Here is a 26342-nt window from a genome sequence, read left to right on the forward strand (position 1 = left end):
GCCATATAGCTCATTTGGTAAAGCACGTAACAAAGTCGATTTCCGATTTCCTCATTTATCAACACCTTCAATTTGAACAAAAAAAAACGAAAACATTTCCGTTGTATTCGGGCTATACCCTCCTTTTCATGTATATCAGTGATAAGGTTTTAAAAACACTTCCTTTTGAATTAACGTTTTACATGTTCCAGTTTTGTCAAACCCTTCCGCCCTTTATGTGCTGGGGCCCTATTCTCGACACGCATGACTGCTTTTCGGTGCCATATTGTTTTTCTGATTGGTTCTCGGGATCATTTCACGTGATTTAGATTTGTGACGCGAAATTTTGAGATGTCGAAATGGCTTTTTGCGGTGACGTCAAAATGACGTGGCTTTGCAAACGGATTTTTAGTATAGCTATTGATACTGCCTGGATGGCAAATATTTGTGAGGGGGAAAAATAAGGTATATAGATTAGGGAGGAAAGCACTTTTGCATGTATTACTAATGAGGGGAAATGTACGAGTTGCTGTTAAGGGGCGCTTCCTGAAATCTGATCGGCTGATGTCGTGTAGCGGGAAATACATGATACATATGCATTATACGGTGATTTCAAAATGACGTTTCATGAAGTAAAGAAAGTGCTGCCATTGCAGTAAATGGCAGACGTTGGGCGCCACGTTTGGGACCACATTGATGCGAGCGTAAAAAAACAGCGAATTTGACGTAGAGTTTATTCAGCTGTTAGCTTACCGCAGTTTGGTAGACAATTACTGTGGGTGGGGAAGTAAGCTAAGACATCTTGCTGTAATTTCAGATAGCACTGAAACGACATCATACGGGTATTTTTCGGCTGCGCAACCTTTTAGAGGATTAATAATGAAGATTCAATTTTACAGCCTCACGAGTGCCCTAGCTGCCCTCCCGCTGCAAATGCTTTGCTCTCATAGAGAAACCATCGATCTGCAAGTTGTAGCATAGAGTAACATGGTTGTAGCACGATAATGGCCCAATGCCCCACATCGGCCGTCAGTGTCAGCGCCATCGCTCGTGTGGAGGCCCGTCCGCTCTACCGAGTGCTGCAGTGAACCAAGACAATTTACGGGCGGGCCTCAAATATTCTACTGCTCCCCTGCAACATAGATAATTGGTTCATAATTAGTTCACAGGAAAGAAAATGCGCAGTATCTGTCACACTTGTTTCTGTGGACACCTGAACCACGCGGTAAAGGAAGGGAGGGAGGTGGGAGTGAAAGTGGAAGGAGAGAAAAGGGAGCCGTAGTAGAGGGCTTGGGAGTAATCTCGACCACCTGGGGATCGTTAACAAGCGCGGAGTATAGAAGACTACTGAAGCGCAACACTTAGGTGCCTAATACATCGATGGCATGCTGGACAAGGAGGCGCTGTGCGTGGACTGGCTTGGGCCCTCAGCACCAAGCCAGTCCACACAGGTCCAGATAGTATGGGAGAGGGTGGAAAAGAAACCCGATTGCAATGCAACCGGCCATGAAAATAGGCAGTGGGAAAGGTTGGCATAAGGGCAAGGGCAGTTGGGGCATGATGGATCACGACGAGATTTGTAGATATAGCCGTGCAAGGGTTATGAGCGTATTAGCTATATCTGCCGAAGTACATGAGCCTCCCGAACGGAGAGATTAGGATGAGGGTCTGGGTAGAGCTTGCGGTCTAAGCGAGCAGCATTGTAATATTCGCTGATGGTGGCACGAAGAGACAGTCTCGACCCGCCCTTCAAGGTCCTTAGCCAGGGGATAAACGGTGCCCGGTTACGAGCTTGACGGGCAAGCTGGTTCGCCAGCTCATTACCGTAAATCCCCTAGTGTCCAGGAATCCATCGGAGGAAGAAGGGGCAGGGCTACAGCGCAACAAGTGCGGCATGAAGCTCCATCGACAGCCGCCTGCTGGTTCCCCAGCTCATTACCGTAAATCCCCGAATATCCAGGGATTCATCAGAGGAAGACGGGGCGGGGCTGCAGCGCAAAAAGTGCGGCCTGGAGCTCCGTCGACAGCCGCCTGGGAGTCAGTGTATATAGTGTACTAAGGCACAATGGAAACTTTGAATGGCATGAATGATGCAGAAGACCTCAAGAGAGATAATATCCGGAGGCTGGAGAAAGGGACCACTAGTGTGAGTGACAGGGGTAGATAGACGAGGATGAAAGAGGACCTGGCTTCCAGGCCCGCGAGGAGCCACATAAAGGCATCCGTGTAAGAGACTCCATGGGTATTGAAGGGCGGAATATGATTAGAGGCAGCAGCATGTAGGCGGCCAGCATGCAGAACCGGATACATATTAGCTGGAAGAGGAAGTATACGGAGGTTAGTAGCCTCCGGCGGGGAAGGAGTTAGCAGAGGGACTGACTGAATGTGGGAAATATTAGCCTGGTTGAGAAGTCAGCGTCCATAAACTTTGTCGGAGAGGCGAGCTACGTGTCGGTCGCGGTGAAGGGAAAGGAGACTGCGAAGAGGATGAAAAAAACCCGGTGACATAAAGCTTATTGGTGCAAGTGGTTATGGGAAGACGAAGAGCAGCTTTATAAAGGCCGTGAAGAGCTGTTGCAAGTGTGTCTAGCTGGCTCTGGGTGAATTAAAGATATGGTATGAAGTAAAGGAATTTGTTAAGAGCCAGCGTCTGAGCCAGTCGACAAGCGTGAGCTTCCCTCAGGCCAGAGGACCGTCACTCAACTCGGCGAAGTAAATGGGTGACAGACTGACAGGTAGCAACAGCCGCATTGAGAGCCCAGACATTTTTGGCGGTATGTAGAAGCATGCCAAGAACGCGACATTGAGAAACTCTGGGGATTGGGGAGCCGCCCAAGGTAAGGGAGATCAGTGAGTTGTGAGCTAGTTGATAGGCAGAGTGAGTCAAAAGTAGGAGTTCCGACTTCTCGGGCGCGGGAGAAAGGCTGGACGGTCAAGAAAGGAAGACATGATATCCAATCCCTGCTTAATGTTGTCCTGAATGTGACCAGGAGGTCCGCGCGAGCACCACAATCTGATGTCGTCGACATCTCGGCTTCATGGCTAAGATCGTATGTATGTATCTGTAACATAGTGTTAAGTTATGTATGTATGTATGTATGTATGTATGTATGTATGTATGTATGTATGTATGTATGTATGTATGTATGTATGTATGTATGTATGTATGTATGTATGTATGTATGTATGTATGTATGTATAACTTTATTGAGATGCCGGCAAACGACGGTTTAATGCGTCGTGACGCTAGCCAAGCGTCGACCCGGGGTTGTGCCCTACTCTGCATTACCTCATTTTGGTCCATTTGTGGTGGGCCGTGAGGCTCAGTGTGCTTTTCGAGCGCACCCCAGGCATGCTGGGCGGCCCATAGTTAAAAGTCCTTGTCTGTACTTTGCACAGCACTTTGAAGTTCCGGCGGATATGTCTTGGATGCAGCTTCGATCGGGAACCTAGCACAGTCCCACATGATATGCCATTGGTCCGCCAGACCCACTTGACATACACTGCACATATCACTCGTGTAGATGTCTGGGTAGTGAAGCTTTCACTTAAATTGTAAATTGGGTTATAAAAAATGCGCAGTATCTGTCAAGGTTACCTGAAGGTCAAACTGAGACGTATGTGCGACGGCTGCTTTACCTATAGTGTAGTGTCTTTCTCTTCAAAAAAAAAAAAAATGCCGACGACCACGGCACTTCCTAATGCGAAATTTGAGCGCTGCTCATCAGCTTTTCGATACTCGAGCAAGACATGTATGTACGATTACATACTATTTTTCACACACATTCTTTCTTCAAGAAACACTCCACTAATAGTTATTTATCTAAACGCATACGTGGCCTACGCTACAATAGGAAAGGCGGCGGTGGCACTAGGCGGAGTAACTGTGCACACAGCGGCAGACGGACTTCCACCGGTCACCTCGCTCATATGGCTTAGAAAGAACTGGCAGATAATAAACTATTTATATGAGCAGGCGTGTCGGCTCGGGCGGTGAGGGCTACCGAGCGTTGCATCGAACACAACTAGCGTTCCGTTGGACGCATCAAAGTTCACCGGCGTGCTAGGCAGAATCCACTTCTATGCCGGGAGCATGCGATGCCGGAAAGGCTTTCCTGCTACACCAGCGCCACCTACGTGGTTCTGGCTCCACTCGGTCAGCCCTCCATGGCGGCGCGTACATGCGCAGTGCAGAACCTGGTTACGAGGGAAAACGCCGACGGCGACGCCGCGAAACGCAGGGACGGTCGCCAAAGAGCTGCGCTCCAAAAAAATAAATAAAAAGAAAAAAAAATCGCCAGTATGTTTCGAACCCGGCCGAGGTAAAGACCTCAGCTACAGTGGCTAGCCACTGTACCTCAGCTTCGCTGGCTGCTGCGTTCTACCCCTCTCCATCTCGGCAGCCGGTTCTTCTACGTCCTATAAGCTAGTCTTTCACACTGCGTTTCGGATGACATCACATCCGAAAACTTTAATTAGCCTTCATTTACTGTAAATAAAGTTTAAGAAACCTGTTATTTACTCAGCACAGAACCTTGCAAAGCAAGGTGGTTTTTTTTATAGAGCGCACTCTTTGATACTCCGCATAGCCAATTACTTCGGCGTCGGTGGGCTTCTGCTGCTACTGGTCGTTGTGTAGACGACGGTGCTTTGAGAGAATAGAATTAAACAAAGCAAAATTTAGCCGAACGTGCCAAGATATGAGAAAGCAAAGCTAAAGATTTCTTCTACACGTATATCCTTGGTTAAATCGCCGATGAAGTTTTCTTTCCCTCCACTGATGCCACTCGCTTTGTAGCGATACACAGGCGCGCTTACGGTGGAGTTGGGAGTGCCGTGATAGGTATAGGGAGGTAGAGCGAAGAGCTACTTTTGTCCCATACCGTCCCTTCATTGCATGAACTCGAAAGTGCCACAATAAACAGCGATTATATACAGCAAAGTACCACATGAACAAACGTCTTTTAAGTAATTATTTAGTTGTTCGAACTTTATTTAATTCCCCCGCCGAAGCTCCATTGAACGCTATGCAGACGCCCTTCATTTTATCGAAATTCAATTGTTGCTCATTTCAGTTCTACGAACAGTTTCTATAGCGCAATACTGTGCTTCCACCTCATGCTGAGAATTTCAACCAGAAACAAATTTTATTACCGCGTGGCGAAAACTGGCCGTCATTTAGTTCTAAGCATTAAAAGGCTCTAAAGAAGCTTGTAGCCAGCGGAATCGCTAGGTAGCTTTGCATGCCTCGATCCACAGTCATAGCCACCCTTACCACAACTTCAGCCCTACAAAGCCTCTTAGCTCCAAGAAAGACGTACACGTATGCATGATGGTTAATCGCTCTACTGAAGGAATGATTTGCTTGGAGGAAATGAATGCCTCTGCTGCCCAGCAGACCGCTGTGCCGGACGAGGTTCATGGGAGCTTGCTCACAGTGCCTGAGGTCAAGACCACTGCAGACCTATGTTCGAAATGCAAAAGGTTACTGCATTACGAGTATAATATCTACAGCAAAACGGCAGGACGACAGAAAGACAGGTCGAACACGGGCGCTGTTCGTCCTGTCTTTCTGTCGTCCTGTCGTTTTGCGTTAAAAATTATACTCGTAATGTCAGAACTTGAACTAGTCCAACATTTAACTCTTTTAAAGCTTCCTGCATTCTTCGCTTGCAAATGAGTGGAGGGACAAATTGAAATTGGGTTGAGATATGATTCAAACACGGATGTTTCTTGGAGCTAATGGAAATAAGCTTCCAAGCACTTATTTCAGTTCAGCGAACTTTCACTTCAACATTTTCCTAAGGTCCTTTGAAATTCGTTCAAGTGAAGTTTCACTGTATAGCCCGTTTGGAGACTCGCTTTCCTGATCACCGAATTAACCATTTGAACGGTATGTAATCAAAACCCCGTGCCAGGGCTAAGGCTTCTGACCTTCACTTTAAATCGTGTTGCTATGAATCGATGAACAATACAGGATGTCCAAAAAGCAAGGAGACTCTTTTATTTTTAAAAAAAAAAGCTCAGTAAATACCTCGCTCAATTCAAACTTAATGTCTTCGTCCAATGTTTGACCAACATGTTCTTATATTTACAAGACATTTAACGCAGGATTGTGTTACTTCCACACCATACGAAACTGTGAACATGTACTTTACGCATCCCTTGCGCTGAAAACAGAAAACGCGCAGTCCACACTAATGCCAGTAACATTATGAAACGCAGCACTTGTCCTTGCAACTTTGGCACTTGTCCGCGTGGGGATGGTTTCCGCACCTTAGGTTGCAGTAGTGCGAACAGCGCATTTGGTAACTGCATGGTCTTGTGCACAGAGAAGTGGTGTCATGGCAGACCTTAATTTGAACGTGACCACACGGTAAAGTCTTTGAAACGGGAACGCTGCACAGAGGAATAGCGCTGCCACAAACGGCGTCCACTGCGTGCCCGCAACGCAAGGTCCTCTTGACGACAGCAGTGCACTTCGGCGGGATGGTTCGACTGCTGCATTTTTTGTAGGTCATGTGGCCGCAGCTAAGAAGTATACGGACAGGTTCTGTGCACGGCGGTAGTCTGGTGCGGTCATCTCCGCAGGAGACGTAGTAAGAGTGACCGCATGAACGTTCCACCATGACAGTGACTTTGCACTCATATCTGGCTTTGTCGCAGCACGGGATGGTTTTCGAGTGACCACACGGAGGGGTCACTTGTACATTTTCTTGACAAGGCGGCAGACTGAGGAACTGTTCGTGCGGTGCAATGTCGCGAACGCCTTCGCCCAAGCGCATCTCGAAACATAAAACTTGGGTCCAATGTCCACAGTCTCGCTTCAGGTTAACCGGCACCGTACACTTGTACTTATACGGGCCGTTGTCGCTTGCCGATTTTTCAGATCTAGTGTCCCATTTGTAACAAGGAAAAGTGGCGGTGTGGGTGCAATAAGGCAGCGTCGCTGTAACGTCAACGCGACAGTGTTGCGTGCAGCGCTCAGAACATCGATTCCTGCATGAATGTTTTCGACTGCAAATGGTTTTGGAGCAAGGTTGGTAACAGACGACAGGGTGTTCACCTTCGTGGCACCTGTCTACGCAGAGGTGACCGCAAGGTTTCCTCGCGCCGCACGGTTCAGTGCACGTTCCCGTTTCCCGAAAACTCCTCTCGAAATCGCGAACCGATTTGATGAGAATGACGGTGCCGGGGTGTCGGACGCACGACACGGACAGAAATGGTCTCGAACCCTGGCGGCTTTCAAGAAGTGTGTTGAAGATGTTCTGGCAGCTCTCGTCGGCGCTGGCAAGCCTTCCGAAGCCGTACACTGCACAACGCGCCCTGGTCAGAGCAGCTGCAAGGTCAGCGCCAATAGAGCCAGTATCGATAAATAGGATCAGAATTTTGCAACATTTCGGATAGAAAGCTTTCAGAGTCCAGACCCCATGTGCGCATTTTAACTGTCGCAGCTTTTGAACCAGAGCTGGCACTAAAACCTCAGCATTTGGCGCGAGAGAAACGACTGACACATCTCCTGGTTCATAGCCGTGCACCTGAAGGTGCAGACATAGCCGAGATATCATTGAAAATGCTTCGTCTTTGTCAGGAATATCGAAGAATTGTGCCTGTTCAGCAACGCCCTTGACAGCTGTTGCAGGGCTACAAGAGCGCTGCACATTTTTTGTAAGTGGTGCCAAAAGGTTGCAGACTGTCTGTGACAGCAAAGGCTGAAGGCTTAGTTCATGCATCTCAAAGCCTTGCCTGTTAAATGCGAAGCTCCAAAGTGAAGGAGCTGGCGTATTCTGTGGGCACAAGTTGTCACCTATAAAAATAAGTTTAGTCATGCCCCGAGAAAAAAGAGTGGCAGCTAGAAAGACTGGAACCTTGTTTGCTCGGAATAAAACGAGTACTTTCGGTTGCACTGCATCAGTGATAGTGGCGTGCGTTACGGCTGCCGCCACAGTGCTCAGAATCACAGTGGCGCCAGGAGCCAGATTCGTAACGCGTTCAGATGTCATTTTGTTGTGACGAAGGTTACAATGCATAAGTTCATTTTGAGCATCTTCAAGTTTCTGAAGAACCCTTTGTTCAAGGCTCAGAATCCATCGCTTGTAAAACTGCCATCGTCGACGCCTCTCCAACTGAAAACATTTCAAACTTTCCGTGTCAGAGTGGTCAGCTTTGGCAGCCTGTAGAGTTTTCCATATGTAAACTGACTTCAACGTGTCAGGAATGGCTTCTGGTGTTCTGGAGGCTTGTGGTGCTCTCTCATAGGAAAAGCCAACAGACCGGCTTGAGCTTGAAGGACCCCAACTCCTTGTGAACATATGCTTGCAGTCCTTTCGATACTCATCAAAATCAGCTGCCGACACAGCGACCTCCATATCTCTGCGGCTTATTCCATAGAACAGCCACTTCTCTATGCAATTTCTCTCTTCACTTCTCTTAGATGCGAACTCGCGTGTGATGCCTTTAAAGCCAGACTGGTGGACAACTGTAGTTCGAAAAGTTAAAAGTTCTTGCAAAGCTTCACAGATCTTTAGAAGGCACTCGTTAACTTTTCCTTTTAATTCAATGACCGACGTGCACTCTTCAGCAGCGTTTGCCGCGTTAATGATTTCTGCATCTAAATCACAGATACCATCCATGTCATCTTTGAAAAGCTGAGCTATCTGGCTTCCAGCGATAAGTAATGGGCTATGTGTCGTTCCGAGACCAGCTTTAAGAGTCCCATGTACCACACCCTTCAGCAGGTCTTCGTCACCAGCCCCAGATGGCGTGTGTATAAGTACGCTTCTGTCAGAGGTCAACGCTGCTCTAACCGCAGCCGCTTGGCCCTTGTCTGCCGAACCTTCATCATTGAGTTTGTAGTGAGGTGTGCTTGCAGCATTTTGCATTGCAGCGCTGTTGTGGACAGCCCCAAGACCACAGCCAAGAGGTGTACACATTTCCCCTGACAGAAGAGACCCTGCCCATTTCAAGTCTTCATGTGATTTCAAGCCCAGAGCGGTCAGGTGCTTAATGAAGCAGCCGCCGTCCAAGTTTAAGTTTACCAGAAAAAATTCGTGCCGTGTCTGCTCGCTAGTAACTGCCACGCTGTCATACAAGAGCGCCACGTGCTCTGTTCCCTGCGTCAAGATTTCCCCGTAACATATGTACTCCATTCCGGGGTCGCAGAAAGCCACTGCTGTGCCACAAAGTGATGGAAGGTAACAGTTAGAAGAGTTGATAACGCGCCCAAGTCCCCGGTCGGGAATAAGCCGAAAGCTGCTTAGCGTGGCCCTTGCGCCAGCGGAAAGTGACTCCAGGTAGCAGTCGTAGACATGAAACAGGACAGCCTTCTTGCTCACAGGACCAAAGTCGTCTCTTCGACACATGCCGGCGGCTGTTATATCAGCGAACGACGGAAATGACACCGCTCTAGTCGTGGAACGCCGATCCCTACGAAACGGGAAGGAAGACCGCCTATCGCTATCTCCTCTTTCAGGATGGCCAGCTGCAGCGCTCCCATCTTGATTACTTTCCCGCAGGGCATCGCTTCCGGGCGGAAGTGTACCTGCAGGGCGGCAAGGGTCGGTCCTGTGAGCGCAGGTCGGCAAAGTTCCCCGGGAGCGTGTTCCTCCGCGTTGTCCTCTGTTGCCGGGCCCTCCACGAAAGGCTGCTCGACTTCTTCCTCCACACGAGTCGCCCGTGGCGGCCCACCGGCCGGATGACGATGCGTTCTGGTATCCAGCGCGAGCGGCTCGACTGGACACCGAAGCGCCCCGCTCCGCCAGTAAGCCGGGTGGATTTGAAAGAGGTGGCACACTCAGCGCTCCACCGTCCGCTGAATTCCGAGTGAAGCTGAACTGGGGTAGAGCAGATTCGTGGCACTGGTTCCTCCTTCTCGGGCGATTTCGATTCCTAGGCCGCCTCACCCCTGGAATTCCTCGCTCAGGTGGCTGCTCCATAGCAGCTGCAGACCTGCACGAAATAAAACGCGGTTTTGGTCGCATGGGGATTCATCATCAGCAACAACACCCTAACTGCTGTCCACTGCTGGCTATTAAAAGCCCCTCCTACTCCCCTACAACAAGCCATTTTGTGGATAGATAATTGGTTCACAGGAAGGGAAAGGCGCAGTATCTGTCACACTTACTTCTGTGGACACCTGTACCGCGCCGTAATGGAAGGGAGGAGTGTGGGAGTTAAAGTGGAAAGAGAGAAAGAGGAGCTGTAGTAGAGGGCTACAGAGTAATTTCGACTACCTGGGGACCTTTAACGTGCGCTGACATCGCACAGCACACGGACGCCTCTTCATTTTGCCTCCCGAGAATGGATCGAGGATTGCGACCACGCTAGCGCGACAAACATTGCATACATATAATTACCTCTTCATCAACCCTACTGTCTTCAGGTGATGCTACGTTTTTTTTTTTTTTTTTATCTTGGAAACGATTCATTTACCATATAAAGAGCATCGGTTTAATTCTCTTCGCATAATAAATACGTTGCCAATGTCCATTTCAGTATGCTTGCATTAACACCACGCGCCCATCTCAAATTTCCTCCATGTTTGTCCGAGGCCTCTCCTTGAACTTCAAATAAACACTAACGCTGCGAGCGTATATTGATCCCGCGGCTGCGTGAACATATTAATTTCGCTGGTTTCTGAATTCGTCCAATACGCTATTACCACAGCGGAACATCCCACATGCTTAATTGCAAACCTCTCGCTCTGTTCCGGGCGGGTCATTGAATGGGCTACTCAAATCGCTGTCAGTCGTGTACTGATAGCCACCTAGCACGGATCATCTGCATTTTGCTTTTTCTGACGAAATAGCTGTTTTACAATCCAACCTCGCTCTGCACTTCGCATGTCATCGTGTTCATCACTTTCCATCCGTGAGCAATGGATCGAGAATGCACCACTGTCGCATTGCCTTCTTACATAGCGCGCAAAGGATACCCATAATTTTATAGGGCGCTACCACTAAGGTCCGTAATCCCCCAATTTCGCTGATGGTTGTCTGGAGTCTGCCTGACCTTGAAAATCAATCATAAAACAGTTGCAAAAGGCTCGCAAGCCCGACGGTAGTGTTTCCTGACGGCCCGGGGTTCGGCGGAACGCATCAGCCGGTCCCGGCAAACAGCAAGGCGTCGTCTAACAACGTTTAATCTTGCATCTCGCAATAACGCTCAGAGAAACAACACCCCCCCCCCCCCTTAAAAAAAAAAAAGAAGAAAACAATAAATAAAAAAAAAGAAGACACGTCACGTTCACACAGCAGGTGACTGACTACAATGATTATCTTCGGTTGTTTGCTGTTTGCGACTGTAGGAAGGAGGAAAAGAATACGCACGGAACAGCCAAATGACTGGCTGATAAACCACAGCTCTCTCGTGCGGACAGAAAAAAAGAAAGAAAGAAAGAAAGAAAGAAAGAAAGAAAGAAAGAAAGAAAGAAAGAAAGAAAGAAAGAAAGAAAGAAAGAAAGAAAGAAAGAAAGAAAGAAAGAAAGAAAGAAAGAAAGAAAGAAAGAAAGAAAGAAAGAAAGAAAGAAAGATACAGATACACCGGTGACAAGGAGCCCCCGCCGCAAAGGGCGAAGGGCCCTAGGTTCCAGCCCCGGAAAGCCAAAAGCAGCCAACCTGCTCCTCTCTTCGACGGGAGCGACCACCGCTTTTATACACTCCCTTATTCGGACGGAAAAGAGGGATAGTGCGCAACGGTCGACCGCGGACCGTGCAGAGTTCTTTCTTCTGTTACTTGAGGACAGTAAATGCTTGATTCCTGCTGCCCATAGTCATGTCAGCACTGCTTGAAGCCGCGGGAGGGGGGTCTCGGGGAGAATACTGTGCTGAAGGAGGAGCCATGGCGGGGACAGAACAAACTGCCGCGGTCGCTTGGTCCGGTCGATAGGCAGGAATGACGTTGAGGAGAAGCACTTCAGGCGCCTAGGGGCGTGGCAGTGTGCCGGATATGGGTTGAAGCTCGAATCGGGCGAGCCGCAGTTTTCTTCGACGGCTCTGTCCAAAAACGGGCCCGCTACTCTACGCCGCACAGAATGCTGCTGCGATTGGCCTGCGCGTTCAGCACCGAGATGCGGCACTTTCGTTTAGCGGCGTTCTTGACCCATACTTATGGCTGGTTCAGACAGGTTCAGCAAACTCTACCTTCGTAACCGATATCGACTCATATCTCTCATCCTTCTCATCAAACAACATGTGCCGATTGGTTCGTTGTCATTGCCATCAGCAGCAAAACGTGTTTTCCCTTCCCATCTCCAAGACGAAACTATGCGCCTTGGTCTTCGAGAGAGCCGCTCAAATGCGGTCGGCGTTGAAGATGGAAAACGGTTCCGCCTTCCTGTCGGAAGAATCGTCTACTCCTCTGATCTACATGGAGTTACAGGCTTTCGGCCACGGCTACAAGGAGATGCAGCTAGGCATTCAATGTCAGATCAATTCAAGGAGCATCAGCAGGCGCTAGGAGACGTCCCTCGCCAGTCAGAGCCCCGACCTCAAGCAGCTCCTGGTGAACCGAGCCCGACTCGTTCGGACCCTTCACTGTATCTCTGTAATTACCCGAGAAGGCGGCAACGAAGAGAGAGGGACGGTGACCCACGGCCATCTCAGCAACCAATTTTCAAGTGATTTTCAGATTCGCATAAGTATAATCCTTTTGCGCAAACATTCGCATATGTACCAAAATATCACAAAAGTAACTATTCAATTAGCTTTGGATTCAATTGTTTCACTATACGATTCATTTTTTTTTTTTTATTTTTCGACTATGCTATTCTCATTCGACTGAAAATAGACGATTCGTATTCGATTCGGTACCGAAGCTAGACTACTTGTAACGCTTCCATTTTGAAAAAAGTGCTACTCACGCACTTCAAGCTTTCCTAGATTTATGTCCCCACCATCTATCAACTGTTCGGCAGTTACTCAATCGTCACTTACGCTTCCCCTCTTAGGATTGATTGTAAGGCGTTCATTGCTTCTATGTCCGCTACGGCGAAATGTTCTATTTGTTTTTGCCTCTGTCGTCAATGCCAGGATTATTAACGCGAAAGTATTTCTTGCCTCGTGTGACCAAAAAATATCCTTCGCACCTGCCAATCATCCAGAAACCAATAATAAAATGAATCACTGGTAATCGTGATAATTATGATTTGATTAGACAGTCATGACTAGACTTTAATAATTATGGTTTCATAAGTCATGGTTATATTCACAGTAACGGTTAGTCACAGTCAGGGTTAGTGTCTGACGTCATAACAGCCCAATGTAGATGGCGCCACTGCATGTCCAGAATGTCGGAACACGCCAGGTGTTGCCATAGCAACAGTGGTGACTCCATTGCATGCCCAAGAGAGACATTATTTCGCATTGCCGCAAGCAATGAGGCTTAAGTGCCCCAGATATTTATTCAGCTACGGCACAGATCTCTGTAATACTCCTCGGCTAGATTTCCATATATTTCTAATATGAAGAAGATGGGCATTCTTCACAATTTTAAACTAATGGCATTCTCCGCTATTCGCTTTTATACCTGACAGCGATAGCCTGTTCCCCCTTTCGTTACCACCTTGACTTTTCTGCGCATATCTCTTTTGCCCCTGCCTAATTTCCCTTAAAATGTAGTCACAAAAATTGCAGAATAGCACTTAGCTTCGCTTAAGAGTTTGATTGCTAAATCCTTATTGCGCGTGTTTGTGTACACGTTATTTCATTTCTTTTTCTGTGGTTTCGTTGTCGGCGACATCGGCATCTCAGGACACCTATCCTCGACATGCGAGACTGATCAGACTTACACGTGGGCCTATATGATTTAAGATAGTAGGGAAATTATGTCGACGTCAGAACCTATTGCGACGTCTGACGGACACATCTCTTGGATTCTTGCGAACACATTTCGCGAACGCGAAATTTTTGCCATGAGACTATAAAAGTTGTGGCCTTAATATTAAAATGATATTAAAAGGATTAAAACTTTGATCCACCTTGTAGGATTCCCTAAATACATCGGCCTAATTTCCTCTTGGCTGTCTTTATGGCACTTCCGTTTTTTAGAGCATGTTCAATACTCTTGACGATATATCGTTTTCTACAGTGTCGCGGTCAGTTTTCAAGGTGGAAACCTTGTATCTCCATGTTAAAAGGTCACGTCGCGAGGTGTATCAAAACGGAGCGAGAAGAGAAATAATTTCTAGTTTTGCTTCGTATTGGTTGCGATGTTTCAGGTGTACACCGCTAAACGATGTGCTAGTAATCCGCCGCCGCCTGAGCTCGGAGATTCATTTCACGTCGCTATGGGCGACGACGCACGTGGCCCTAATCGTGGGCGGGCAAGACAAAAGTACTCCCCAGCGGAAGAGCCGCTCGTCGTAGCCACCATCATTACTGACAGTCATAGAACGAAACAACATATGCATGAAAGCCAAAAGCTACTGGCTACACGTGACTTTCTTCACACAGCGACGGCCAGGGGGATACCGCCGCGTAGCCTCCAGGCGAGCAGCACTGCTCACGACGGACGCTCTCGACGATCTCCCTCGATAAGTGGAAGCGCGCCTTCTTTTAAAGGCCAAGAAAGCGTTGCCACTTGAATTGTCCAATCCAGATGCAGCAGTTAGCGGCGGCCCAAGAGGTCCAGTAGCGAGTGCGCCGGTCTCCCATTTCGAATCTGCCGCGGCGCTAGGAGGAGGGGACGCCGCCGCCAGTCAGAAGCAAGAAGCGTCACCTGTTTAGAGAAATTTCCGGCTTGCTCAACGCAGAGGCTTCCTTTCAGTGCACCGCCGCCATGCGACGCAGCACCGGAACTTGTCAGGGGGCGTCAGGTGTTTGCCGGCGCTCGTTCGGCTCCTGTCATCGACTGCTGCAGAAGCCGCGTGAACCTCTGCTGGAACCATGGTCATAACACACCTCACATTCGAAATAAACCTATGAAATATATTCAATGAAGTAAATTTGTCGCCATTTGGGTTCGAACCCAGGCCCTCGGCATGACCGACGAACATGCAACGCGTAGGCCACGAAGGGTTTCTTAAAAGCGTTTATTTACAAGATAAATACAATGCACAGAGCGCAAGCAGAGAACATTATCCAATAATATAACATTCTTGCTTTTACCAATATCAGTACAAGGGTAAGTTCGACTGAACAAGGCAATAATTCCTGTTCGCACACTACACATGTTAATCATTCCGGCCAACCTCTCCGCGTTTCCTTTCAATAAATTCATCTATCTAAAGGCAATATAAAGGTAAAATAATTAAGTGTATCGATGCGGGAGTGGAACTGGTGATGAAGGGTCAGTGTTTAAGGAAGAGATGTTGGGCACGGATGTATTTGAAAGGCGATGGGTTGCATTGAAGGCCTTAGTGAGCATACATTAAGGGCAACTCCGGTGGCTTTGTCATCATTTTGTGTTTTTAGTTGAATTACATTCCTCAGCATGTCCTGACTCCAACACACACACAAAAAAAAAACGTTTTTCTAAACTCCAATTAGAAGTATTTTTTAAAAATAAAAACAGCAAATCGAAACCGAAACTGCTTTCAAGGCCAGAAACAACGTCCCAGTTGACAAAATAGTGACGTCACACTCAGTATTAGAACTCGCACGCGCGTTGGATGACGAAAATTAAGCATGTAAATCATGACGCACTGCGTAAAATGACTGAGGTAGTTCAATATAAGCCTCACAATTGCATAATCACGCGGAAAGTGGACAGTAACACCGGTATACTGTTTGTGACGTCAGAAACTCAGTGTTGCCCGCAGAAATACTCTCAACTTAAGCCATGAAAACGGCATATTTTAAAGCCGTGTTGCACGTGAACGGATTATCGTACGGCGCCCAAATTTTGTAGAATACGTCAGGACGGAGAGGACAACCGATGGTAAAAATTTTACTAGAATATTCGAATGTCAAAAAACGTCCGGAGTTGCCCTTATGTATCTTATCTCATACATACTTATTAGCGTACGGTAGCAAACTACCACACAACGTGAAATGCCACCCGACATAGATATATATATATATATATATATATAAAGCCCCTCCAACCAAGCTGTACCATGGCCGATCTAGAAGAAAGAGCATGCTCGCGCTTCCCTCGAGACAGATCGCGGCTGTACGAACGTGCATGCGTGGCATAGGAGCAGCGTATCTAACTATATACTGAAAGGTACCGGTGAGTTCGTCCCCTATTTCAAAGGAGTGACCCGAGTTTCAGCTCCTTCCAACCCGGCCACGTCATGTGGTCTCGTGACGTCACAACCTGCCGCAAAGAGTCGAAGTTGCCAAAAAAATGTGTGTAATGTACCTGTTCCCCATCACTGCATAGAGTGAGTTGAAAAGGTGCTTTCGCATTTTCACTGCGTAATATTAATTGACCTGCCATAAAAGAGCAACTGTACACGGCATCATTTACATGGCGTGTAACATACTTGCAAGAGCGCCGCAGTGAAAGTGCTTCCCAGTCAAGAAAAAAATTGATTTCAATTGGCATTACCAATGGAAGTCAAGTGGAATCAATTGAAACGAGTTGGAAAATCTTCATTCCAACTGGTTACGATGAGTGAGGGGAGAAACTGTTTGATTCCAATTGTACTTGCCAATGGGAATGAACTGGACCAGTTGGGATATTACTGACTTCAACTGGTTACGATTGAGTCATGATTGATTCCAATTGAGTTCAATTGGACTTGTAAATTGGAAGCATTTGGGAAAAACATTTGGTTTTGTCAATAGGTCCAATTGGTCTGCCTAACTGCGCCCAAGATATCCATGAGAACATTAGCATATTTCACAAACACGGCAGAATATTTATGGTTTTTATATTAAGAGCTTTCAAGACCGTAACCTGTAGAATTGTATACATCATTAGTGATTTTCTGCAGTTTAAATTAAATGAAATAACTTTGCTGAACTAACAGACATATCTAGTCCCGGCATGGGATTCAAATATATGGGATATAATTGGGAGCAAATGTTCTATGAGTAAGTCTTTAGGTTATGTTACCAGTGTATGATATTAATTGGTACCAATTGGAAATTTTCCAATTAAAGTCAACTTTTTTTTTTTTTGACTGGGTTATGGCAGGCTGTGGAAGAGTGCTATCACATATGAGGAGCTTCGCGATAATGCGTTTATTGTTCGAATACGTAACAGTTGCACTGAATGCAAACGTATCCTGAGTAACAGCGCGTGCTCACTTTGATGGGATGATGTCATCACAATATCTCAAAGAATGCCTGCTAGACCATCTGAGTCTCTTACTCAAACTTCGAAGTCATTACAAACTTGACGCTATTATCGTCATACGCATTCAGTACACCACCACTTAATCTGCGTTCTAAATGGGCATGAAATGCGCAGGACCAGTGCGTTTGTCAAAAATGTGAACTTTCAAGAACCGCGTCAGTGGTTTGCCACTGCACGTGCGCGGTATTCTTTTTGCAACACCGGTCGAGATTCGATGCATGGCGTACGTGTAGAGAACAGCACGCGTCAGGCAAACAGTTTGCCGCCATATCAGCGAAAACTTGTAATCAATCTCGAGCGTACGGGCAGGCGGCTGCCGCTGAATAAACCTCTTTGCGGGTCAGCGACAGCAGCTTGAGCTCGCAAGCAGTGCATGCGCGTGCCTACGCAACAACACGCTGCGAATGACTCTCGAAAAAACAGATCTGACCGGACTGCAAAGCGCCACGATACATTCGTTCAACTCGGTGGCGTAGCCAGAAATATTTTTCGGGGGATGTTATACGCCGACGGAGAAAAAAAAAAAAAAAAAAAAGAAAGCGAAAAGAGAAAAAAGAGAAAGCCCGCAAGAAGGAAGGAATCAGCGCTCAGAAATTTCAGGAGGTGTTCTGACCACCAGTTCACGTAGCCTGCCATCCTGGCGTCAGCACCAACTTTTGCTCAAACAATACCAGTCAAGCCCGCAACTCTACTGAGCGTAAATGCCCAACATATGGGCCGTTGCATGGCACGAAATAGTTCTTCGCTAGGTATAATGTGGGCATGTGTATTAAAAAAAGAAAATAAATAAAGACAGAAAAAAGAGCAAATTTAGGGTGCGCGAGGTCGGAACCTAGAAATTCGCTGATGCAGCCATTTATGACCACACGCTGTGGTGAGCGCCTGTGGTGAGCGCTTCACTCACAAAGCGATGAATCGTTGCAGTTCAAATTTTGCACAGAAATGGCATTTGATCGTCAGTATTTTTATACCAAATTTGTTTGGGGTAATTGCCTGATCGCATCAAAAGTCGTAATTGCACTCATCTCGATTTGTTTCTGGCAACGCTGGCACAGATTCGGCGAAGGATGGTAGATGTAGTTGTTGATGGAGTTGTTTTGTGGAAGGTTTGAAGAGCCTTATGAACTGCATTAGTAATCCGCCAAAACTGCATTAAATTTGAAGTTTTGTTTGTACATTGAAATAATTATTTTCGACCCCGGAACAATCGCTGGGAGAGCGACTTGTTTTGCATCGCCTCCGCCACAGACGATACGAGCATCAGATTTCTCATCAAATATCAGGCAAGTGCCCCAACAGATTTGGTATTTAAAAAAATACGGATGACCGAATGTCATTTCTGTGCGAAATTTGAGCTGGAAGGATTCAGCTGTTTATCTGCGAGAAGCATTCTACGGCGGCATGTAATTGCGCTACAGGTACGCTTTTCTTTTTTTTTTGCTGTTTTGTAACCCTCAGTTCCCCAGCGTTAGCGCATCAAGCATACGTAGGTAACAGCCAAATATTATTTATGAGCTCTCTATTCATGATGCCTATGGTGCTCATTGTTGAACCCTGTGTTAATTTTGATTTTCGTCCCATGTCCTAATTAATCACCAGCAGAATTATAATAAGTACGGCGCATGCAGTTAATGGTTAAAATGCCGACACCATAGCTATCTATATGTGATCGATAGCATGAACCAAATGCTCTTAGGCCAACGTACAGTCAACGTCACCCTTTTGTAAAGCGCTCGGGCAGTGCTCACCCTGCAATAAAAACTGAAATTAAAAATCAGCCCACAATTTGCGGACAAAGTGCTCATCCTCATCTTCTTCAGCGGTCTGTGTGGATCTACTTCCGTACAAGCATTGCTTGTAAGAAGTAGAAACTGCGACGAGGTATCAATTTTTATGCAGGGAAGTGCTCCGATCGAGCGCTCTACACAAAGGTGACGTCGACTGTACATACGTGTCAGCCTACATGTGTGCTGAGACTTAACTAGGATACTCCATTACAGTAAGAACTGTTTCAACTCTCAATATACGCATAAGCACCTTAAGCCGCGCGCAGTATGACCAACGGCCGCATAATTAGCAAGGTCGAAGAAATTGCCTGAAGTTTCGGAATGGAAAATGTCCCTTATCCCCCTCCCCACCTCCCACACACATACACACACCTCACAACGAGAAACGATTTTAAAAAATCATTTTCAAGGATATAAACACGCATCCAAGCGCACACAAGGGACGAGATGCTTGAAAAACTCACGTATCTCAAGTTCCTCCGTAGCACCAGTGATCCTATCTCTGCTTCATTTCAAACTGCACATCGTTCAGCACCGAAACAGACTTGAAAATAGTGGCATTGTATTACGTGCGTAAGAGCCGTTTGTCTGTGCTATGGAAATTCAGTAATGCACTAACGTTACCATACAGCCCCCATTTTAGCGCATTTTCATCTATGCTTCTTCACCCCTGCTCACTACGTTAGTCGCACAAGTACTCGGCGTTGCTTCGAGATCAAGCCGAGGCAGCAACTATCTCAACCATCTCAGCTATCTCAGTACATGGGCGTTTCGACTCGAATCACGTGTCAAAATCATTGCGCTAAATCTAGCGCAGACAGCGACAAGTCCAGGCACCATGGTGTAGGGCGTCCCGTTGCTATTGGCAACAACTTAAATTACGCTTCGAGTTGGCGGGTTTGCATCCGGTGGTAATACTCATTTCAAATTCTTCCTGTGCAGAAAAACAAAATCTGTATCACAAAGGTATCAATAGTTTAGTATTTCAAGCCCGTAGCAAGATATGTAAGATGGCAGCCAGGTTGTTACGGAGCGTCACGTTGTCTTCGCGCAAGCCGTCATTTGTGATGCAGCTGGCATGATTAGATTTCGCTGAAGTGGTCGGAGAGAGGCACTACCGGCGAGGCTACTACGGACTGAAACAGCTGCATTAGTTTTCCCCTCAGCGCGGTGAAAGTCTAGGCGAGCGCCCTGCGGTGTCACGTATCAAGGTGTTGTCATGGGGGAGCCGGTGTAAGTACTCTTGCATGTTGCTTTTCTCGCGCATTTGAAATGTTTGAAATACGTTATTGACTTCCCCGCGGCAACTTGGAATACTCGTTAAGATTGACCATTTTTACTTCATTTCTAGCGGTCTACGTGGACTTGATCAAGATTTTCTTCACAATCAAAAGAGCAAAGGTGTTATTGTTCGTTAGCACAGAGATAAGGAACGGAAATAACCACTGCGCCAGATAAAATGTTCGTGAATATGTTACAGTGTGCACTGCTGTGCCACTGCGCCAGATAAAATGTTCGTGAATATGTTAGTGTGCACTGCTGTGGACTACTGAAATCAGTGTTCGCGATCGTAGTCATTTGTTCGGTTTTCCGAGCATGCTGATTTATCATCTACGGCTTCGTGTAGTGCGCTTGTTTTGTTTGGGCCTATTTTTGTCTTTCTTTCGTTAACTGATAACTGATAAACGTAACGTTAACTAATTAACGACAAATATTTCTCAAATTTGTAGGCACGCAGCGCAGTTTCCACCAGTGCTGAAACTCTCTGATGCTCTCGACGAAGACTACCGCCAACGCCTGGAGGTGGTTCGCAGCAAATACCATGCGGCGTTTGGAAGTGACCCTGAGTTCTATGTCAGGGCACCAGGCCGTGTTAACCTGATTGGCGAGCACGTAGATTACTGTGGCTACGCCGTTCTGCCAATGGCAGTCCAGCAAGACATTTTGATTGGCTGTGGACGTAACAACACATCAACGCTCCAACTAGCCAATGTTGACGGACGCTACCAAAGCTATTCTGCACCCATGGAGAGCCTAAAGATTGATGATGTACAGCCGTGCTGGCACCATTATTTCATGTGTGGAGTCAAAGCGGCTTTGGAAAATGGAGTAAGCTGTAAACTGGGTGTCTCATCACCTGGTTTAGACGTCATGGTCCATGGAACTGTACCGCCATCGGCGGGCTTATCCAGCTCAAGTGCAGTGGTTTGTGCTGCAGCACTTGCTACGCTACGAGCAAACAAGTAAATTGCGCATTATTCATCTCAGTGTTAATCTGATGTTAGGTCTTCATTAATGTGTCAGCAGACTGCGCTGCTCAAGTTAAAAATTTTTATTCTGCTGATGATCAGTTTTGTAAACATCTGACGTTTCGTGACTCATACCATCTCATTGTTTGATCTATTTCATGCATCAGGTATTTGAGAATATGCATTAAAGGTGACACACTATCATGTACCTCATAGTTACAAATCTTTTTCTGCTGCTGACTAGAGATAGAGAGGCATGCTGTCATCACTTCCTTAGCAGTAGCAGTAGGCGTTCAGAGATCGCCCCATTACTGAAAGTCGCCCAGAGCTTTGTATTCAAACTGATGGATAGTGGTGGTGAGTCTTCTATTTTCCACAGAAAATTACATTGTGGGCACGCTGACATTGTCGGAAGTGTCAAGTCAAACCTGCTATCAGCAAGGATGGTGGGAAGTTCACGAGGGCACTCGCGAGGGAGCTGCAGGTTGACAAGGCTACCAGTAAATTTGTGGTTAGTTCGGATATTCGCCCCCCTAGCTCTCCACCTGTTAACCCAGTGAAATATTATTTACGGGGAATATCTGAAAGGCACTCAATAGCTATCCATGCAACATCATGGTGGTGCTCAGGTTAGCTATAGCAATATATGTTCAACTTTCTTAACCACACGTAAATCGATTCCAGAGCTGCTGAAACTAAGCTGAAGCTAGCGTCATTGTGTGCTGCATCTGAGAGGTATATTGGAACCCAGGGTGGAGGAATGGATCAAGCCATTGCATTCCTAGCTGAAGCAGGTCTGTTTGTTTTAGCTGAGGAAGACTCTCTCGACGCAGTATGATTCTGCAATTAGGCCTTATATCAATGTCTCATGTTTTTCCGTCTAGGAACTGCCAAACTCATTGAGTTTAACCCCCTGAGAACAACTAGCGTAGCCTTGCCTGATGGAGCAATGTTTGTTGTCGCCAACAGCCTTGTGGAAATGAACAAGGCTGCAACATCAGACTTCAACATTCGTGTAGCGGAATGCCACATCGCAGCTCAGGTTTGTGCACTGTTCCTTAATATCAAGCCTGTCAAGTCAGCATGCTAATGTGACCACCTGTTTCACCACGAGTCAGAGTTTAGTTGATGCACACTTAAATTACAATAACTACACTTTATGAAAGTAGTGTGTTGTATGTGTATTTGCATTTTTTGTATGGCACAACTTATCTTCTTACTAGTGTTTGCAGATTACCATGATTTCTGTTAATTAAAACCTGCTATTATAGAACATCAATTCAAGCTCTGGCACATTCATTGCTTTGTGCATGCATTTTTCTTGTTACTAGAGAGAGTGCTTGCCATAATTTCTTTAGATTTTTTTTATCATTCCTTATTTCTGAGCACAGGTAATTGCAAAAGCACGTGGTCTGGAGCACAAGAAGCAACTCAAGCTTGGAGAACTTCAATCATTGCTGCAAGTTTCTTTGCCCGAAATGGTGACTTTGGTTAAGAAAATTTTGCATCCAGCGGTCTACACTCGCGACGAGCTTTGTACTCTCCTTGACATGGACAATGTGCTCTTTGAAAAGTCCTTTCTCAGCAAGAACACGAAACACCTGCAAGAGTTTAAGGCAAGTGTATATGTGCTTTAAGTATTGTTTCTTGCTTTAGAAAGTGCCTGCATGGAACAGTTTAATTTTTGTGCACTTATAGCTCTGAGTGATGATGATGTAAACATATATTTGGTTTAGTAAGAAGTCTGCCCCATCTGGGAGAGGCCCTTAGGCCATATCTCCTGCAATAGCTGCCATGAACTGCAGGGCTGTAACCAAGAACTCCATTCATTGGGAGATCTAGGAGCTGCTGGCAATAGTGGCTTAGTGGTGTGGCTTAGTGGGTGTGGTGTTTGCTGTGGTCAGGGCCGCAAGATTGAATCCTGTCGGCAATGGACAGTTTTCGATGGAGGTGAAAAGCAGTAGAGCCAGTATGCTATGTGATGTCAGTGCATGTTGTAGAACCTCGTGTTTTTGCAATTGATCTGGCACTGTCCATGACAGCACCTCTTTGTCCATACGCACTGCAAGTTAGACCTCTATGTTTTCAGAGTACTTTGTGAAGCACCACACTTCACGACCAGTCACGTCTTATACCTTTGCTTGCAGCCTCTAGAGGGCAGTCTCATGTCTCCATCTCTCTCACTTCCTCTGTGTGTGTGTGTGAAACAAACTCTCATTTCTGCAGTTGCACCAGCGGGCAGTTCACGTATACGAAGAAGCTAGCAGGGTGTGGCAGTTCAAGGACATTTGCGAAGGCAGCGGTGGACATCTGTCGGCAGCAGAGCAGCTTTCCCAGCTGGGCCAGCTGATGAATGAGAGCCACACGAGCTGCCGCGACCTGTACGAGTGCAGCCATCCCGATTTAGATCGCCTGGTGGAGATTTCGCTCGAGGCTGGTGCCCTGGGTTCTCGGCTCACTGGTGCAGGGTGCGTGTCTGCTTTTTTCATCTTCTTTTATTTACTGCCTAGATACAGAGATACAGAATCTTGCAAAAGCATTCACATGCAGTAGAAAAGTTCAACTCCCACCAACAGATTCCCCATCGTTAAAACATTTGTGCAGTTCCCAAGGTGTTGTGACTGATCACAAAATCAGCGGTAGAAGACGGCACTAAAACAGGCCTTGAAACTGGGCCCATTCATTTGAATAACAAAGCCTTCAAAATCATTTAAGGAAGCAGAGTTGGCACCATGCCATCATGCATACATACTGCATGACAAAGTAACCGGCTCGAGAGCTTGCTGGGAAAACACTCATTTGCTTCGCATGTCTTTGCTCAGTGTGGAGCTTAGCTTAGTACCTTGGGAACCACGTGAAAGTTTGAATTGTGATCATATCAGTATAGGCCAGAACACTGAGGGTAAATTGAATTGCACCATTTTGAAAGTGCTGCAGCTTCTGTAGGCACTGCAGTGAAACAACGGCTCTGGACTGCTAAACAAGACGACGAAAGATATACGTAGCTCTTGCGCTTTTACATTTTTCTTGAAAGTTTGTACGACTGGATGACCACAAAATCGTAGAAAGTTAATTTCAGCCTAACGGCAACACTGTTCTGAACAGCTTGCATTGTCAGGAGCAACACAGCGTCCACAAATGGAGCGAGTGGTTCGGAAAATTGCACGGTACGTTTGTATGCAAACATGGTACGTCTGACACTTCCAGTTTAATTTGCACACCCAATAATACGCAATGTACTAACAAAGATCTCGCAGCGCGCAATATATTTAGCCTCAGCATCGGCGGTGTGGGCAAAAAATTGCGGGCATGGTGCTGGCAGGAGGTAGCTGGCTGCTTACATTTCTGAGCATTGATTCTTCGATAGTTTGTGCGACTTAACGAGACCACATGACATCAGGAAGTTAGGGGCACTGCCAACTCAGGTTGCTCATTTGAGGTGGGAAGGTGGAATAAGAGCCAACCTTCCAGTACTCTTGTATGCCCAATCAGGCACTCTACACCTAGGCTACACAGGCACGGTCATGCGGCTTAATTAAAGCGGGACTTGATATGTCGGGTGGTAGCATCCGCTATCGCGTCATATTCTTTAAGGCGGAACTTAAGTGACCCCCATAATTTTTAACTACCCTCGTCAGTGTACCATTCCGTTTCTCTTATAATAAGCAATTGAACACCAACCAGTCACGAAATTCGATGGGACTGGTTGGTTAATCATGGCAGAACCGGAATTCTATGTCAGCAGCTATTGTTAAAAATGGCATTTCCTCGTAGCTCCAGCTCGCCTGATCTGATGCTGATTCCTTCTTCTGGCCTATCGAAACAAAAACGGAGGCACCAGAGAGTCAGAGAAGATGTGATATATCTACTTGCCGCCTGTTTATGAGGTGCAGGCTGTTACAGATTTTTGGAGACACCATGCGAAGGTAATGTATATTGCCTACTGCAAGAGTTTTTCTAGTACACGGTGTATTATTGAGATTGCAACTCAAATTGGGAAGACCACAGCCAATATATTTTTGCATACAAAGGAACCATGCACTTAACCGAGCCATTCGCTCCACTTTTGGCAGTTGTGCTTGCCCCTGCCGTCGCGAGATTCGCAGAACAGTCAAGCCATGAGGATTAAATACACTTTCGATGATTTTACAGGCAGCCAGTTTCGAAAGCTTCAAACATAAAAGCAAAAGCACTATGTGTATACTTGTGGCCACCTCGCTTAGCAGTTCAGAGCAGTCGTTTTGCTGCAGCGCTTATTGATGGCGTTAGAGTGCACACAAAATGGAGCTCTCAAAATTTAGCCTCCGTGTTCTGGTCTATAAAGCATCCATGTACGAGGAGACTCCATGAAAGCAGTTGCAAACACATTTCAGCATTTGGATGCCTTCAGCTTGCCTCATCTGCGGCTGCCAAGTGTGTTCACAAAAGCAGGCATGGCACACGATATGCAACGTTCTGTCCAACCATTTGTCAGTGAGAATTCTCCTGCATATTGGTGCAGGTGGGGAGGCTGCAGCATCTCCCTGGTGCCATCAGACAAGCTGGCTACCTTCCTGAAGGAGGTCGGCAACAAGTTTTACGGACAGCTTGGAGACAGCATAGCCAAGGATACTGCCATGTTTGTTACCAAGCCTGGTAGCGGAGCAGCAGTCTTCATACCCTAGTCACGAAGAATGTGATATCCGTGGTTGTGAAAGTCTCCACCGTAAAGACTATTTGGGAACACCACCTTTGCATGCCTGAATGCTAGGGTGGTGATATAAATCTTGTGTAAATTTACACAAGATTTGTTACAATACCAATGTTTTGATTAAGAGCAAGTCATAGGTTGTTTTGTTTTGCTTTTTCTTATCATAGTACTGAATTTCTCAGGAACCAGTTCAAGTCATTTATACATTTTGGTCTCTGTTTATTCAGTTTTGGTCTCTGTTTATTCAGACTACAATTTTTGATTGCCAAGCAACCTTATCATTTTGTTATTTTTTTTGTTCTCGTAAATAAAGAACCTAGTCTTTTTCATCACATAATTATCCTTATTTCAGTTGTAATTTCCACCAAGTTATGTGAATTTTTATGCAGACAA

General features: G+C 46.4%; 2 protein-coding genes across 2 annotated transcripts; one reads left to right on the forward strand and one right to left on the reverse strand.

Annotated features, from left to right (window-relative positions):
- Positions 1-5960: 5960 nt before the first annotated feature.
- Positions 5961-19790, reverse strand: LOC146190835 (uncharacterized). The gene is made up of 2 exons (XM_084601207.1): positions 19475-19790; positions 5961-9927 (listed from the first exon to the last, which is right to left on the reverse strand). Exon 2 carries the CDS (start codon positions 9912-9914, stop codon positions 6192-6194), a length of 3723 nt encoding a protein of 1240 aa, XP_084457333.1. The 5' UTR covers positions 9915-9927; positions 19475-19790; the 3' UTR covers positions 5961-6191.
- A 78-nt stretch (positions 19791-19868) lies between these two features.
- Galk (N-acetylgalactosamine kinase) lies at positions 19869-26139 on the forward strand. Its single transcript, XM_084601209.1, has 7 exons — positions 19869-20243; positions 20741-21253; positions 21944-22053; positions 22144-22301; positions 22651-22875; positions 23486-23727; positions 25761-26139. The coding sequence occupies exons 1-7, from the start codon at positions 20230-20232 to the stop codon at positions 25921-25923; spliced, it is 1425 nt and encodes a 474-aa protein (XP_084457335.1). The 5' UTR covers positions 19869-20229; the 3' UTR covers positions 25924-26139.
- The last annotated feature ends 203 nt before the right edge of the window (positions 26140-26342 follow it).

Source organism: Amblyomma maculatum, chromosome 4, assembly GCF_055883805.1.
Source record: "Amblyomma maculatum isolate TAMU_Amacu chromosome 4, ASM5588380v1, whole genome shotgun sequence".
Taxonomy (NCBI): domain Eukaryota; kingdom Metazoa; phylum Arthropoda; class Arachnida; order Ixodida; family Ixodidae; genus Amblyomma; species Amblyomma maculatum.